At 51.3% G+C, this 14,531-nt stretch overlaps 1 protein-coding gene across 1 annotated transcript; it reads left to right on the top strand.

The window, feature by feature from the left end:
- The first annotated feature begins 9,550 nt into the window (after positions 1-9,550).
- SIX1 (SIX homeobox 1) lies at positions 9,551-14,261 on the top strand. The gene is made up of 2 exons (XM_055435777.2): positions 9,551-10,414; positions 12,400-14,261. Exons 1-2 carry the CDS (start codon positions 9,855-9,857, stop codon positions 12,692-12,694), a joined length of 855 nt encoding a protein of 284 aa, XP_055291752.1. The 5' UTR covers positions 9,551-9,854; the 3' UTR covers positions 12,695-14,261.
- The last annotated feature ends 270 nt before the right edge of the window (positions 14,262-14,531 follow it).

A 14,531-nucleotide genomic window follows, 5' to 3' on the forward strand; every position in this document is an offset into this window, starting at 1 on the left:
CCAACTCTTGCCTGTGAAGTAAGGCCCCTCCTTCCCCCCAACCCTTGATTTCAAGGGAACTGCATTTAATACACAGCCCCAAAACACTTTTATTACCGGTCGATTTGCTTATAGCCACAGCCAAATGGCAGGATGTACAATCACATGCAGAAGAAAATATTTATTTTGACTCACAAGCCAAAGGGATTAAGAGAACATTGTATTAACCTTGCCTTTCATCTATGTTTTAAAGGGAAATTCTCCAGAGGCGTCCATTGAAGTTCTGTTTTTTTTAAATATAAAGTGTATCAAAGACTTTTAGGAGACCAGGTGTGTGTTTATCTATCTTTCAAAAAGCTGCTTCAGAGACTGCAAAAAGATGTATGTTCAGGAATCTATTTCAGGCATTCTTACCAGCCAGCTAGTTACCCGACCCCCACTCCCTTCCCTGGCTTCCCGACCGCCCCCCCCTCCTTGCTGCTTCGAAACAAAATAGCTTCTTTCCAAGCAGGTTGTTATCATATTCATGGCATGGTCAATTTCCGTTTGCCAAGAAAATATTTAGGCTGATCAAAGACATTAGAAAATCGGATGAATAGAAACAGACGTTCCCACAAGAGAAGCGTTTCTCAACGTGAAGAGGCAGGCGGATTGCAGCCCACCCAGTTACTCCTAGGAAATAGCTCTCCTGCTAAAGGCAGAACTATGGGGCCACCTGGATTCTACCGGAAGGGCTATGGAAGAGTCCGGAAATTCACGTGGAGACTGGAGCTTGGGACTGTCCGATGGCGGACATGTAAGGAGATGATCGGTTCTAGTATCTATCAGCAAAACTAGAAGGCCTTTAATTAAATCCATTAACACAGAGGGACCTTTCAAGACTGAAGATGAGTAAGTCTGAGATCCTTTTGTTTTGCTTCGACTGGTTTGTTATGAGCATGGAAAGACAACACATCCTTTGTAGATGACAGAGGAATTTCTCCTGAAGTAGTGTAAATTAAGTTTCCTGGGTTTGAGTGGGGAAATGGCTGACAGTAAATGTCCTTGGGACCCTTTGGTTTCCAGAGTGTGCACCCAGGCCAGTCGATGAAAGGAAGAGGGGCTTCCACCTCCTCCTCGTTCCTCGGCAAGACGCAGCCAAACCAGGTGAGGCCACTTGCTGCGGCGCTTCGACGTGAAGCCCTGGTTGGCGTTGCGGTTGTCTTCTGTGGGTCCTGAAAATTGAAAAAAAACAAAACAAAAAACTGAATAGCCGGCTCCGCTCAGGCAAAGGAGATCCTGGTTCTCTCCCAGCCCTTGCTTGCCTTGGCCACATCGCGGCACCTCAATCGCCAGTGAAGCGTCGCAGACCTTATACCGACGCCTCCAGTTTTCCAAAGGAGAAAGCGAGGGAGGGAAGCCAACCGTGGTGGGGGGCCCTTTAGGGCCAAAGACGAGTCTCGCTCGGGGCCACGCGGCGCTAGCAAGGCCGCAGCAGGAGAAGCGGTTGCTGGGCTGTGGGCTGAGAATCCGCTCGGCCACCCTTGGCCCTCCCCACAGCGCGTCCCTCATCCCCCCGCCCCGGGCTCAACCAGGCAGATTTCCTTTCCTGTGCTTTTCTTTCTTTCTTCCTTTTTTTTTTTTTTGTTTCGGTTCCTGCCGGCCAGGCCAGGGATCCTTTGCCAGGAAGACAGCGCCCTCTCTCTCCTCTGGTCGTGCCCGCCGCTGGGCTGCGCCCCATCCCAGTTCTGCTGACCTGCCCTCGCCTCCTTCTAGCCTCCGCCCTCCGCGGCCCTGTCCCTTCCTTCCTTAAGCCCCTATGCCTCTAGGCTCCAGAACCACTTCGGGGAACAGCCCGAGAGAGCGGCGGGGGTCCTAAGTCTTCTCACGTTCGGACCACTGGTCTGGCCGGAACGCCGGACCCCCGGCTGCAGAACTGGGCGGAGCCGTCCCCAGCGCAGACGCCGCGCCCGAGAGCTCGAGCGCGGCCCGGGCGAGGGGGTTCCTGGCGGCGGGGCGGGGGTTAGCCCGGCTCCCCGAGACTGGGCACTGCGGGCCCGCGGGCGGGGCTGCGAGTACGCTACGCCGCAAGGTCTCCCGGGCGCCGGCGCACACCTGCGGAGAAGCCTACCCGGGACCTGGGATGGGCCGGCGAAACGGGGACGCGGGCCTGCACGCGGGGTGATGGGTGGGGGTGGCGGGTAAACCTGAGGTAAGGAAAGCTCCCACAACCTTGTTCCCAGCCCTAAAAGCGCCCATCGCGGCCCCCCGGCTGCCTGGAAGCCTCACCCTGCCGGCTTCCAGCAGGGCTGCGCCAAGTACAGCAGCGGTGTTGCAAATGGTTGCAAAATCCAAGCCCAGCCCCAGTGGGCGAGAGGCGCGGAGGGGCATGCGTGAGTGGGCACCCTCCACCCAGCATTTCCTTCTCTGCAGCTCAGAGGACTGGGGCTTCAGACAGATGCGCGCGGCCCATTCGGGAGCAGAGGCAGTCAAGCTTCTCTGTCCGCGACAATCTGGATCCTTTAGAACCCAAACAATACACTCGTATGGGAATGCAGAAACATTTTCCACGGCGTGGATTTGCACTGACATAAAGGCCTGAAGTGCTCCCCTAGCCCTCCCCACGGTTCTCGGGGCCCGGGAGCCCCAGGGGCCGTTCGCCTCAGGCTCACCCCGCTGCAGAGCGCGGACGGCTCCCAGAAATGAACTAATCTAGTCACAAACCACCGGCCACCCCTAACAAAGCGAACCTTCTCGGCAGCTCAGCGCCCAATTTGTTCACAGCACTTTCTTCCGCAATTCAGAAGCTTTATCTTGTTTTTTAAAGTATCGCGGCAGAAACGTGGCAATTATCCTGGGCTCGGGTTACGCTAAATGGCTTTGGGCTGAGAAATGGAAGAATACAAATGCCGCGAACGTGCTGATCGCTTTTCTGCCGGGCCTGGATAGGGGCAGGGAGGCGAGCTAGACGACATCGCCAGGGAGAGGGAGGTATGGCGCAAGTTCCCGCTCTTGGTTCTCTCTCCCAAGGGCACCAACCAGAAAGAAGTGTTGGGCCTTTATCCCTAGAGCTTAAGGATTCCGAGCGATGGTCTCCTTCATGGATCGTGAGAGATGGGGTCAAATCCCGACAAGACAGGACCAAGCTTCTGGCCTCGGCTTTGGGTCAGGAAGCCATTGGGAGCTTCAGACATTGCTGGGATAAAGAAGGGAAGAGAGGTCAAGGGTCGGAGGGAGAGATGAGGAAGAATCCAGTTCCGCCTCAGGACAACTACTCTTAAAATTGGAGCGGGAGAATGGCACTGGGAGAAGACAGCCACGAGGAAAGAAGAACCGGAGCGAGGCGTTCACTCCCGAGCGAGAGGCAGGCCTGGCCCGGGAGTCCTGGCGCACGCTGTAGGGTGGGAACCTGCGAGAACTGGAGAGGCCCCGAGGCGTCTCGGCACCAGGGGGAAAAAAAAACAAATACAGAAAACCTCTAAGAATCTTCATCTCGGTCCACCAGGGTGCGTTTGGGCCTGGAAAATGGGGAGAAAACAGAGTAGCGAATGGCGTTCGGGTGCCAGCTCCCAGTGCGCAGACGCCTTGCTCGCCCCAGCCGCCCAGCCTGCCGTGGTAGCCACGCTGTGCGCGTGTCTCTTTCCCTTTCTGCGCAAACCAGCCCCCACATCTTGAAGTAATCAGCAGCCGAGAAGGGACTCGTCCCCCTGGCATCTCAGGTTAAAGAAGGAGGTCCAGGAAAATGTGGTAGAGCCATTACAAGAAACCCGAGCCGCAGTCATCAGGGACTCCAATTGCCATCGCATTAGGATTGATTAGAGACCAGCAGTACCGTAATGACCCGGAAAGAGGGGCAGCCGGGGATTATTAATATCAGAATGTGGCAGGGAGGGGAGGTGGGCAAAGGCAGGGAGGGAAGAGCAAAGTGGGGAGGGAGAAGTTTTAAGTTACTAGGATTTATATATAAGTGCCGGCTTACCTGAGGAAACCGGATAGTCAGTGAATCACGAAAACAATAAATCTAATTGCATCTAAAATTTCACGAAGCCTGATTTTTTTTGGGGGGCAGGGAATCATCGTGAAAACCAGACTATGATCTCAGTTTTTATAAACACGTAGTTTTATAAGCCAGTTGTAAAAATGTAAGTGAAGAGATGGGGAGGAGTGCTGATGTTCACTTCCTACCAGTGGGTCTCTACAGAAAGATTTAGGGAATCTATTTGTGAATCACTTGGTGTCTTCTCTCAAGGGATATAGGGCAATGGAGTGGACATTTTTGTAGAGTCTGCAGAGGAGTAATACACTAAATTTTAATTGAAACAGTGATACCTGGGTAGTGATTTTTGTTTTGTTTGAGACAGGACTGATCAGGATCCCTAAGAGATGTAGAGAAGAGAGTGGTTTGTCTCCTTCCTTGGACCATGAGCCAAAACAAATCAGCCCCTGATGGTCTGGGCTGAAACTCAGCTCACTGGATAATTAACTCCATCTTTCCAGTCCACCCTAACTGTTTATTTAGTGTCACCCTGCATTACCATCACTAGCACTTTCCTCTGAACAGGAGTAACTGCAGGCTTTCACCTCCCAAAAGGAAATTCTTCTTAGCTTAGACATATGCAGTATTCAGGATGCACATTAGTTGACAAAAAAAAAAAAAAAGTTGATTGGAAACTCAATGGAAGATAAGGACTCTTGCCCTGAGGTAATATTAATAAAGCAAAGGAGGCAAGAACGTCTTAGACTCTTAAGAACAGATTCTCACAACACTCTCCTTCACTTTCCAGAAAGGTGCCTGGCATCTAATGTTGAGTGGTGTCTTCTGACTCAGATCTGGTGGTTGGCAAGTCTCTGGGCCTACACCTTCTCAGAGCGCAGCTTCAATCTGCCATTTTCCCCCAGGTGGCCAACTCACCTTCTTCAGTCCTTCATGGGCGCCCCCACCTGTTGACTACACCACCACTCCGTGTGACGTGTGCCCACCAACTGAGCCAGATGCCCCTGCCAGAACTTCAGAGTCTACTCACCAGGTGCTGCCTGGGAGCAGCATATCAGCACAGCATAGTCTGTGAGACCTCACAGCGCCTGGTTCTGGGGAAGCAGGCGCAGGCGTCAAGAGCCTTGAGGAAGGGAGAGGAACGAGAGAGAAAAAGAAGAAAGCAAAAGAGAAATGGATCCAGAGAGAGAAGAGAGGGTGTGTGTGTGGGGGGGGGCGGGGTGTTGGACAGAGAGAGTGTGAGAGAGAAACGCGAAGAATGAGACAGTGAGTGAAGGAAAAGGACAAAGGGTGAAATGGAGATAAGAGACAATCAAAGAGAAGGAAGGAATCAGAGGTTCACACAGAGAACGAATGAGCTTCCTCTTTCAGGCTGCAAGAGAGGATGAGGCAGAAAGGGACACAGAGACCAAACCTGTAGACACACACGGAGGGAGAGGGTAACTTCCCCAAACACACGTACGCCCACTCCAGCACTGTCCCCATTCGCTGTGAGTTCCCTCGCGGCGGTGTCTCTGCCTGTTTGTCTCTTTCCTCTCTCCCTTCCCCGACCCCGGGACAATGTGGAGACTGTATTTTCAGGAGCCGCGCGGGGCGGCAGGGTTTTTAGCAGCAAGCCGGGCTCGCTGCCGGCTCTGTTTGTCCAGGTGTAGGCGGGGAACCGCAGTCTCCCGGCGTCTTGGGCTGGCGCTGCGTTTTCGCACCAAGGAAGCGAGAGGCTCCGGTCGCGCGCTTCCCGCTTGCAGGAGAAAACTCCCTCCCTCCATACATACATAAATATATTAGGGGAACAGACAAATCTTCATTGTTCAGAAATAAGCCAAGGAGGCCGCCCGGCTCCCCTTGGCCCGGCCAAGCGAGGCTGGAAGGAAGGGAGGGAGAGAGGCGGGGGCCGCGCGGATCCGGTGTCACGTTGCAGATTCCCACTAAAGATAACGAAACGTGATCTATTTTTCAGAACAGCAAGTGGATGGGAAAGAACCTTGACAACACAAAACTCATTTACTAATGGACTGGTTTTGGATTTCTCTCCTTCGGGTCCGCATATCGCCCCGCCTGAGCCCTCGGCCTATCCAGAGCTCTCGGGGAGCAGCGTCCCCCAGGAGGCAGGTGGGAGGCTGCTTCGGCGCCGCGCCGCCCTCGGAGCCCGGCATCCGGAGGGGTCGAGGGCACCTGGAGTTTCCGACCAAGTAAAGGAAAAGATGAACGTTGTCACTTCAGCCAGGATTTGGGATCGTCACTGCCCCAGAGCGACGACTAATTTATTGATGAAACACCTTCCAAAGCCCTTGACTCCCAAATATCTGTAGGTAGAGTAGAATCCTCGCTGTCGTTCCTGATGGCAAAAGAATTCCAAGAAAGCGGGCCAGGAGCCTCCAAGCAGCTCGCTCCAAGCCAAAAGGGAAATAAGTGGGTCTCAACCAGAGGACACAAGGCCTTGTGTTAACCCGACCTAGAAACCCCAACACCAACTGATGCCTCCGCATCGACCTTTCCACAGACCAGTTGTGTGCACCCGGCGGTTACCTGCAGGCAGGAGGCACAGAAGAGCAGAAACCTGGCTCTGGGAGCCCCTTTCCAGCTGTGTTACTCTGGGGACCCACGAAGAGGGCAGCGGCTCGTGCTGCTCGTTGCCTTTAAATCTCCGACGAGTCTCTGTTTTCTTGTGATTTGCATTGACAGCAAAAGGTTTTAAGTTACTAGAACAACTCAAACCTTTCTGTGTGCGATTTAAAATGGATCATTTGGTTTATGTGGTTTGTAAATTCATGTCATTTTACCTCTTTTAGTGGTTTGCAGTGAAAGGTTCCATTTTGGGAAACCTTATATATCCGAGCCAATAATTAACATTTATAAAAATTGGTTTCCCTAACCGAGGGATCGAAATAGCAGGTAGGCTCGTTGGTACAAAGCGAATAGCACATTTCCTTTCTAATCGTGCGACCTACTGGACTGAACTCTAGGAGAGAAATGTTGGCGGCCAGAGCACGGCCTCCAAGGAGGAGCACCACTTCTTATCAACTGTGGTGCCCGCAGTCGCCGCATCCGCACAGTCGTCTTCCCAGTTGTCGCCACCGTCTAGTGCGTCTTGATTCCTTTTGAAGAGAGATGAAAAGAAGTGGGCAGGGAGGTCTGGAGGAAGCCAGGGGGTGGGGGGCTGGGGGCGGGGAAGGTGGTGGGTGTCTAATTGTCATCTCTCTGCTCCCTGTAAATCTATACCTGCCCTTATTTGTCCAAGCTGTGCCTCATTTCCTTATACAAAATTGTTAATTACAAAGTACATCCCATATTCAACTTACCCTTTGTCTTTTAAGAGACATGGTTATATTTACAGACGCCCCCCTGTTCCCCCCCTAACACAGACACACACACACACACACACACACACATTGTAATTCTGCGCACTTGCTCCAGACTTTAGGGTATTAACTGATTTTTTAGAGCCGAGTTTAAACCTCCGTTCCAGTCCGCACACAGCTGCCATGTCAATAATGACTGTTCCAAGCAGAGACATTCCTTCTGGCAGGACACTGCAGCTCTTCAAGACTTCATCTGAAACATCATGAGCACTAAAATAAGACCATGAGGGAAAATTACCAGACACATGGGCTTGGGCTCAGCTTTGCCAGGTTTCCAGTTTAGAAAGTAAGTCATTCGGCACTCCATGTGGTAGGGGTTCTCTTGAAATAATATGCACTCATTAAATGCATTTAAAGATAATCCAAAACATAATGAAATATCAGCATTGCTTCCAAGTTCTAATTGCCTGGGATACTGAAGGGAAAGTTTTCAAAGATGCAAAAAGCTTTGTTTGGGAGTTCAGCGGAGAAGCAGCTTGGTGTCTACTCATTCTCCCAAGAGACAGATGGTGGTGGGGTGGGGTGTGGAAACCCTTCACGACTTTAAGATGTACATCGCAGGGTGCATTGGAATGGGTGCATTGTTTTATTTATTTATTTTTTTTTGTTTTAAAACCATCTAAATAATAAATGGGGAAACCCACACAGTGCTTCTCCTTCTTCTATTCCCACTTACGTCTCAATATGTAAATGGTTCTGTGATGCTATGCTCTTGCTGATGGAACCAAAACATATTTAAAGAAGACAAGCAAATTTAAAGAACCTAGGGTTTGTTCCGCATTGACTAAGGATGCATTTAAATCAAAAGCATTTTTGAAGTGTACTTAAAATTCTGTTTTGAAGTTATCTAATCAGAGATAAGTATAGTCATAAAGTCACTCTCCTTCCACCCTTTGGCTCCTCTTATCGACAGGCATTGTTCTTATCTCCTGCCAGTCTCGGCTACTGACAATAGATTATCTCTATTTAGAGACGCTAATTGTTTTCAAAATCGTTTTAATAATTGCCTTGGAACAAGGTGTGCAAATGAGGCTTAAGATAATTACAGCTCCATTTGTTTCTGTAGTTTTACTAAGCATTCTCCACACATACACAAAATAACAGATGATGGGACTGAAATTGCAAGACAGCTCTCAATCCCTGGCAGTAAAATAGGCCAGCATTGCAATCTACACACACACACACAGGCACGCACATGCACACACACACACACCCCTCTTTATTTAATCTTGTTGGAGCCGCGGTCGTCCTCGCTCTGAGGGCAGTGTCCCTTTCAGAACAGGGCAATATTATGTTACAACCGGACGGCTATTGGAGCCGGACACAGTTTTATTTAATTTACACCCCATCCAGCGCCTTTCGTGCGATGTTCCCAAAGCATTTTTGCTAATAGAAGTAAAGCTTCTCAGCATTCCTCAGTAGCAGAGGTGGCAACCGCACAGATAGGGAAACCGAGTCCAGAAGCCTGCCTCCGACTTAAACCATAGATAATTAAAATTCCAAATCGCAAATGAACTCTTGGAATCTCTATTTGCTCTGCAACTATGCTCTATACAACTCTTCTCTGGGTCCCAAATAGTCGCGGCCTTTTGAGAATGAGGGAAGCGCTATACAGCTGGGAGTATTTGTGCGCTTTGGAGGGCGGTGGGGGCAGGAGAGAAGAGGGGAGGAAATTAGGTTTGGCTCCTGGAGCTGAAGCCAGCCGGGAGAGAAGCCATTCTTGCAGCGGCTGCAGCCCGGAGAACTGGTCTACTCTTGTATTATTTATCGCGTTCCATAAGCTATTCATCAATCCATTACTTATTCATTCCAACATTAAGGTAATTAAATATGAGCTCACCGGGAAATGGCAAGTCTGCAAAGGACAGGGACAGAGGTACGGAGGGAGAGGAGGGGAATTAGAAGGTCTGGAGCCATTGATTTGTGCAAAGATGTGCGCGGCTGCCCTTAGGTGACACAGCAGAGGGGGCTCACGTTGCAAGGTCCATACGCGCTCACCCACTCCCACCGCCCTCCGTCCTCGGGAAGCACCGCTCCCTCCCACCTCCCCACTTCGCTTCCCACCACTCGCGGTCCCTCTCCTCCCACCACTCCCTATCCCTCGCTGTACAGCCTCGCCCTCCCCGCGCGGGGCGGCGCGGCCTCGCAGCCCGGCCCGGCGGCGCGCGGGCTGGCCAGCCCCGGATAGGCGCCGCCCGCAGCCAATCAGCGCGCCGAGGACGCTGCGCGCTTTAAGGCAGCTGCAGGGAGAACAGAAACCAAGTTCCCCGGCAACGAGCAGCATCCACCCGGCCGGAGGCAGGAGCCAGCGAGGCCCGAAAAGCTGCGGAGTGAGCCGGCTGTTCCTTTTTCAGCGCGCGCTTTACTCCTCCACTTACTCGGCTGCCCGTCTTCAAGTCTTGACTCGCTTTTACGCCTTCGCACAGCCTAGGGAGGGGGTTAGGAGCTGCCGCGCCCCCCTCCCTGCGGCTGCCTCCCCCTGCTTTTTCGGCTTTGCTCCCTGCCGCGTGCGCCCGGGTAGTGCGCCCCGGCAGGCCCCAGCCATGTCGATGCTGCCATCGTTCGGCTTCACACAGGAGCAAGTGGCGTGCGTGTGTGAGGTTCTGCAGCAAGGCGGGAACCTGGAGCGCCTGGGCAGGTTCCTGTGGTCGCTGCCCGCCTGCGACCACCTGCACAAGAATGAAAGCGTGCTCAAGGCCAAGGCCGTGGTCGCCTTCCACCGCGGCAACTTCCGCGAGCTCTACAAGATCTTGGAGAGCCACCAGTTCTCGCCTCACAATCACCCCAAGCTGCAACAACTGTGGCTGAAGGCTCACTACGTGGAAGCCGAGAAGTTACGCGGCCGGCCCCTGGGCGCGGTGGGCAAATATCGGGTGCGCCGAAAATTCCCTTTGCCACGAACCATCTGGGATGGCGAGGAGACCAGCTACTGCTTCAAGGAGAAGTCGCGGGGCGTGCTGCGGGAGTGGTACGCGCATAACCCCTACCCCTCGCCGCGTGAGAAGCGGGAGCTGGCCGAGGCCACCGGTCTCACCACCACCCAGGTCAGCAACTGGTTTAAGAACCGGAGGCAAAGAGACCGTGCCGCCGAGGCCAAGGAAAGGTACGCGGCATCATTCCCGCAGATCGGGCGACCCTGGGAAGCTTTCCTTTCCCCTCCGCCCCTTTCCACCCCCGCAGGCACCAACCACCTCGATCACCCCGCTGGCCGAAGCCCCTCCGCGGGGCGGCGCCCCGGCCTCCGCGGCACTGCGGCGAAAGTTCATGAACTCTGAGATCGCTCGCTAGGGATGGGGGTGGTGGGGTGGGTGGGGGGCGGTGTTCATCTGATTTGAGTGTCGGCGCGTGGATTTCCTGGGATGTGAGTGTCGGGAAACGTTGGCGCTAGGTTTGTTTTTCATGTCTTCTTGGCTGGCTTGGAAAGGAGTGGCGGGTGGGGAGTGAGTATTATATCAAGCAGAAGGGACATGTTGATTGGTATCGCCGGGGAAGGGGTCACTGGGGGCTGAGGGTCTCGAACCTCCCTCCTCTCGCACCCCGGAAGGGTGGAGCTGTCCTGGAACTTCTGCTCAGTTTCCACTCGCGCCCGGTCCTTCAGTCGCGCTTTCCTGGCAGTCTTTTGGGTGAGAGGTCACTTGCATTCGCACTAGCTGCACACAGGGAGGAGTCTTTCGAAAGAAGTCCCCAGAAGAGAGCGCTTTGGGAGGGTTGGCGCTGCGTTGACTCCCCGGCGCCCCAAGCCCAGAACTGATTGCTCTTCGTCGGCTCCCTGGCGCGTGGCCGGGCGCCGCGGCGGGTCCGGCCCGCTGTCCGCGCCGCTTACCCGGGCGAGGAATGGGTCTCCAGTCTCGGACTTCTCTCACCCCAGAACGCAGAAGCCAACAGTTTTTTCAACCTGTCTCTGCCTCCGCCCTCCTCACGCGAACACCCCTGGCCACCTGGCCCGGCTCCACTCTTTTGCTGTAGAGTTTCCGACCGAGATTCGGGAGAGCCTTGGGGAGGCGGCGGCGGCGGGGAGAAAGCTCCGGGGAGCCGAGTAGTTTAGGGGGAAACTGAACGCCCGAGTCGGCCGAGTTTCTTTTGTTCGCTTCGGAGCCTGGGGGCCGAAGAAGTCGCCGCCTTGTTTCCCTCTGGGAAGCAAGAGTCTGGAGAAATTCAGCTGAGATGGGCGTTTTGGGAGAGGGAGACTGCGAGAGATGGGGAGAGTTGGACAGACAGGCAGCTCCGGGGTGGGGAGCATTCTGAAGGCAGAAGCGCTAGGGCTGGGAGACAGGCTGACACCCCGCTACCTCACACCCGCCCAGGATGTGCCGGGTCTTGAAGTTCCCCTGCCGGGAAAGTGTGCGCCGGTGTGGGTGTCCTCAGGGAGTTTGAAAGAGCACCGTGAGGCACCGACTGAGCGAATAACACCGGCCCGGGGACTGTGCGGTTCCATCTAGACGTCTGTTACAAAACGGCCGTCCTTTAAGCCAGGCCAGAGGGCCCACTCCCTGATGAAATCGGAGAGACTGGCTGCGCTCCCTGTGTTTACTCAGGTCACTGGGCCGCTCTGGACACCACTTCCCATGACCTGTCCTGTGCCTCTGAAACCACAACCTCCAGGCAGGGGCAGGGAACCTCGATGGTTAATTGTTTCCTCAGATGGGAACAGGACAATTGACTTGATTCACCACCAAACATCTGCGCACTGGGCGCTGTTCGACCCCACCCCCCCGTCATTTTCTTCATCACCAACGACCATTTGTTGGAAGATTTTCAAATTTCCTTACTTCTAAATGTGGTACTTACTCCTTAATAGGTATTTAATAATAACTGTTAGAACAAAAATTCAAAAATAATTTTTTGTGCATTTCAAATAAGCCCTGCTGATTTGGCTTTCTAAACTCTGGAAGAGGAAAGGACCCAGCATCACCTTTCTCAAGTCTCTTAGGCCTCCTCTCTTTCCCCCAGGACTCTGTGGGGTGGGTGAGAGGGCAGAACTCCATTTGGGTCAGTGACTGATTGCACAATGGCCCTTTCCTTCTTCCAGCTCCCCTCCCTCCATCTCACACTTTTTTTAACCATATGGTGTTGTCCTCTATTTCTTAGGGAGAACACCGAAAACAATAACTCCTCCTCCAACAAGCAGAATCAACTCTCTCCTCTGGAAGGGGGCAAGCCACTCATGTCCAGCTCAGAAGAAGAGTTCTCACCTCCCCAGAGTCCAGACCAGAACTCGGTTCTTCTGCTACAGGGCAACATGGGCCATGCCAGGAGCTCCAACTATTCTCTACCCGGTTTAACAGCCTCGCAGTCCGCGCACAGCCTGCAAGCCCACCAGCATCAGCTCCAGGACTCCCTGCTGGGCCCCCTCACCTCCAGTTTGGTGGACTTGGGGTCCTAAGAAGGGAGGGACTGGGGCCTTGAAGCAGCAACTAGGGACACTTGTAAATAGACATCAGGAACATTTTTTGCAGCTTGTTTCCGGGGTTCTTTGCGCATAAAGGAATGGTGGACTTTCACAAATATCTTTTTAAAAATCAAAACCAACAGCGATCTCAAACGTAGTGCCCTCTTCTCTCCGACTCTTTCCACTTCTACATTTCCCCTCCCAGTGTGGAGATCAGGGGGGAAAAAAAAACCCAAACAAACAAAAACATCCAGTTACCCAGCCTTGTTTCTGGGCAACCCGTGTTCCTGCTTCAGTAGGTTTCCTTTTTCTTTTCTTTTTTTCAGTGAATGGAATTACAGATCAACTGGATTTTAATTATTTCACCTTAATTTATTTATGGAAAATGTTTTGAGATGCGGAAAAGGAAATGAAAATTAAAGAGAGAGGGAAGTTAAAACAGTGAAAAGATCCTCCAACCTGAGAGGAACTGGTTGCATTCTTAAGGTGAATAGGAAAAATATGATCTTATACCTTTTTTGATGGGGAAAATTAAGTTTACATTTTTCATATTTAGTGTTAAATAATTTTATGTAGAGTAAAAGGAAAGAACAGTATTAGGGGGAAAAAAACAAGTGCCTAAATGTCTTAATGCTCTCTATGTGAGGCAGTTAGAAATAGAAGTGACCATTTAGTAATACAACTATTTTTGTCAAATTTAGTGGGGTTTTTTGGTTGTTGTTTGTTTTCTTGGGTTTTTTTATGGCAAACTTTAAAAAATGTACCAATGTGAAAAAACACTTTCCTGAATGCCATTACTTCTCATGCCCTTGAAGCTCTCATATCTGTAGCCTACTCCTGTTAAGGGTTTCTCCTATTCCTAGTTTCTAGCTTGCAAAAATACGTAACAAATCTGGCTACCTGGTATTTGTTACTAAAACAGCATGTGTTTGCAGGTTTCTTTTCTATTGTACCTAAACCAGTCTAAATTAAAACTTAGTAGAACACCAGGAGTACTGATTCTGTTTCTGAAAGGTGAGTTGTGTACTGCTGTCATTGGGCTCCCCCCTTTTTTAACGAATAGGCTTTTTATTATTATTATTACTTAATGGTGGTTATGAATTGCAGGGTACGTTGAAGGCCATCCCCTGAACCAAGAATGGTGACTGAGTTAATTATGTGACAGAAAAAGAGTGAACTCAAATTTGGTGTATTTATTTTTTATTACTTAGATTATGAAGTTTTGTTTACCACTAGCTTTTCTCCACAGAATCCGTACGTTAGCTATTTTGTATTATTAACAAATTTATGACAAGACTGTGAAAGTAAAATAATTTATCTGCTTGGAGAAAAAAAGGGAACTGGTACAAGGATAGCAACATTGTGAATTAATCTGTACAAATAGAAAGCAGACCAACAGGACAGGAGCTCTTCGCAGTGCTGCCGGATGGTGTCCAGAAACAATCCCAGTAATCATGTAGGCTCCATATTATTTTTGCCTGGGGCAAAAATGATGTACCTTGTATTTAGCTTTTAAAATTAGTGAAACAAATGGCATTATTTATTAAAATTCTACTCAGGATAACAGGATTGGCTTGCTTGTGCTTTGTAAAATATTGCTCCCTAAAGGAAGTCTATTTATTTTATGACATGACATTTTCATAATTTTGAGTTTTCTCCATCTGTGTCACCATTAATATGTTCATTTCTTTCTTACTCTCCTATCTTTCCTGTCCTGATCTAGAAGTGGGGGTAGGGGTATTAAGGCCTTCTTTTTCTTCTTCTTTTAAAATGCCAAATGGCTTTGACTGAGTTCCAGGGAGAAAGGGTCACTGTACTTAACTGTAGTCAC

The sequence above is a fragment of the Moschus berezovskii genome, chromosome 9 (genome assembly GCF_049115385.1).
Source record: "Moschus berezovskii isolate FMDL1 chromosome 9, NW_MosBer_1.0, whole genome shotgun sequence".
Taxonomy (NCBI): Eukaryota; Metazoa; Chordata; class Mammalia; order Artiodactyla; family Moschidae; genus Moschus; species Moschus berezovskii.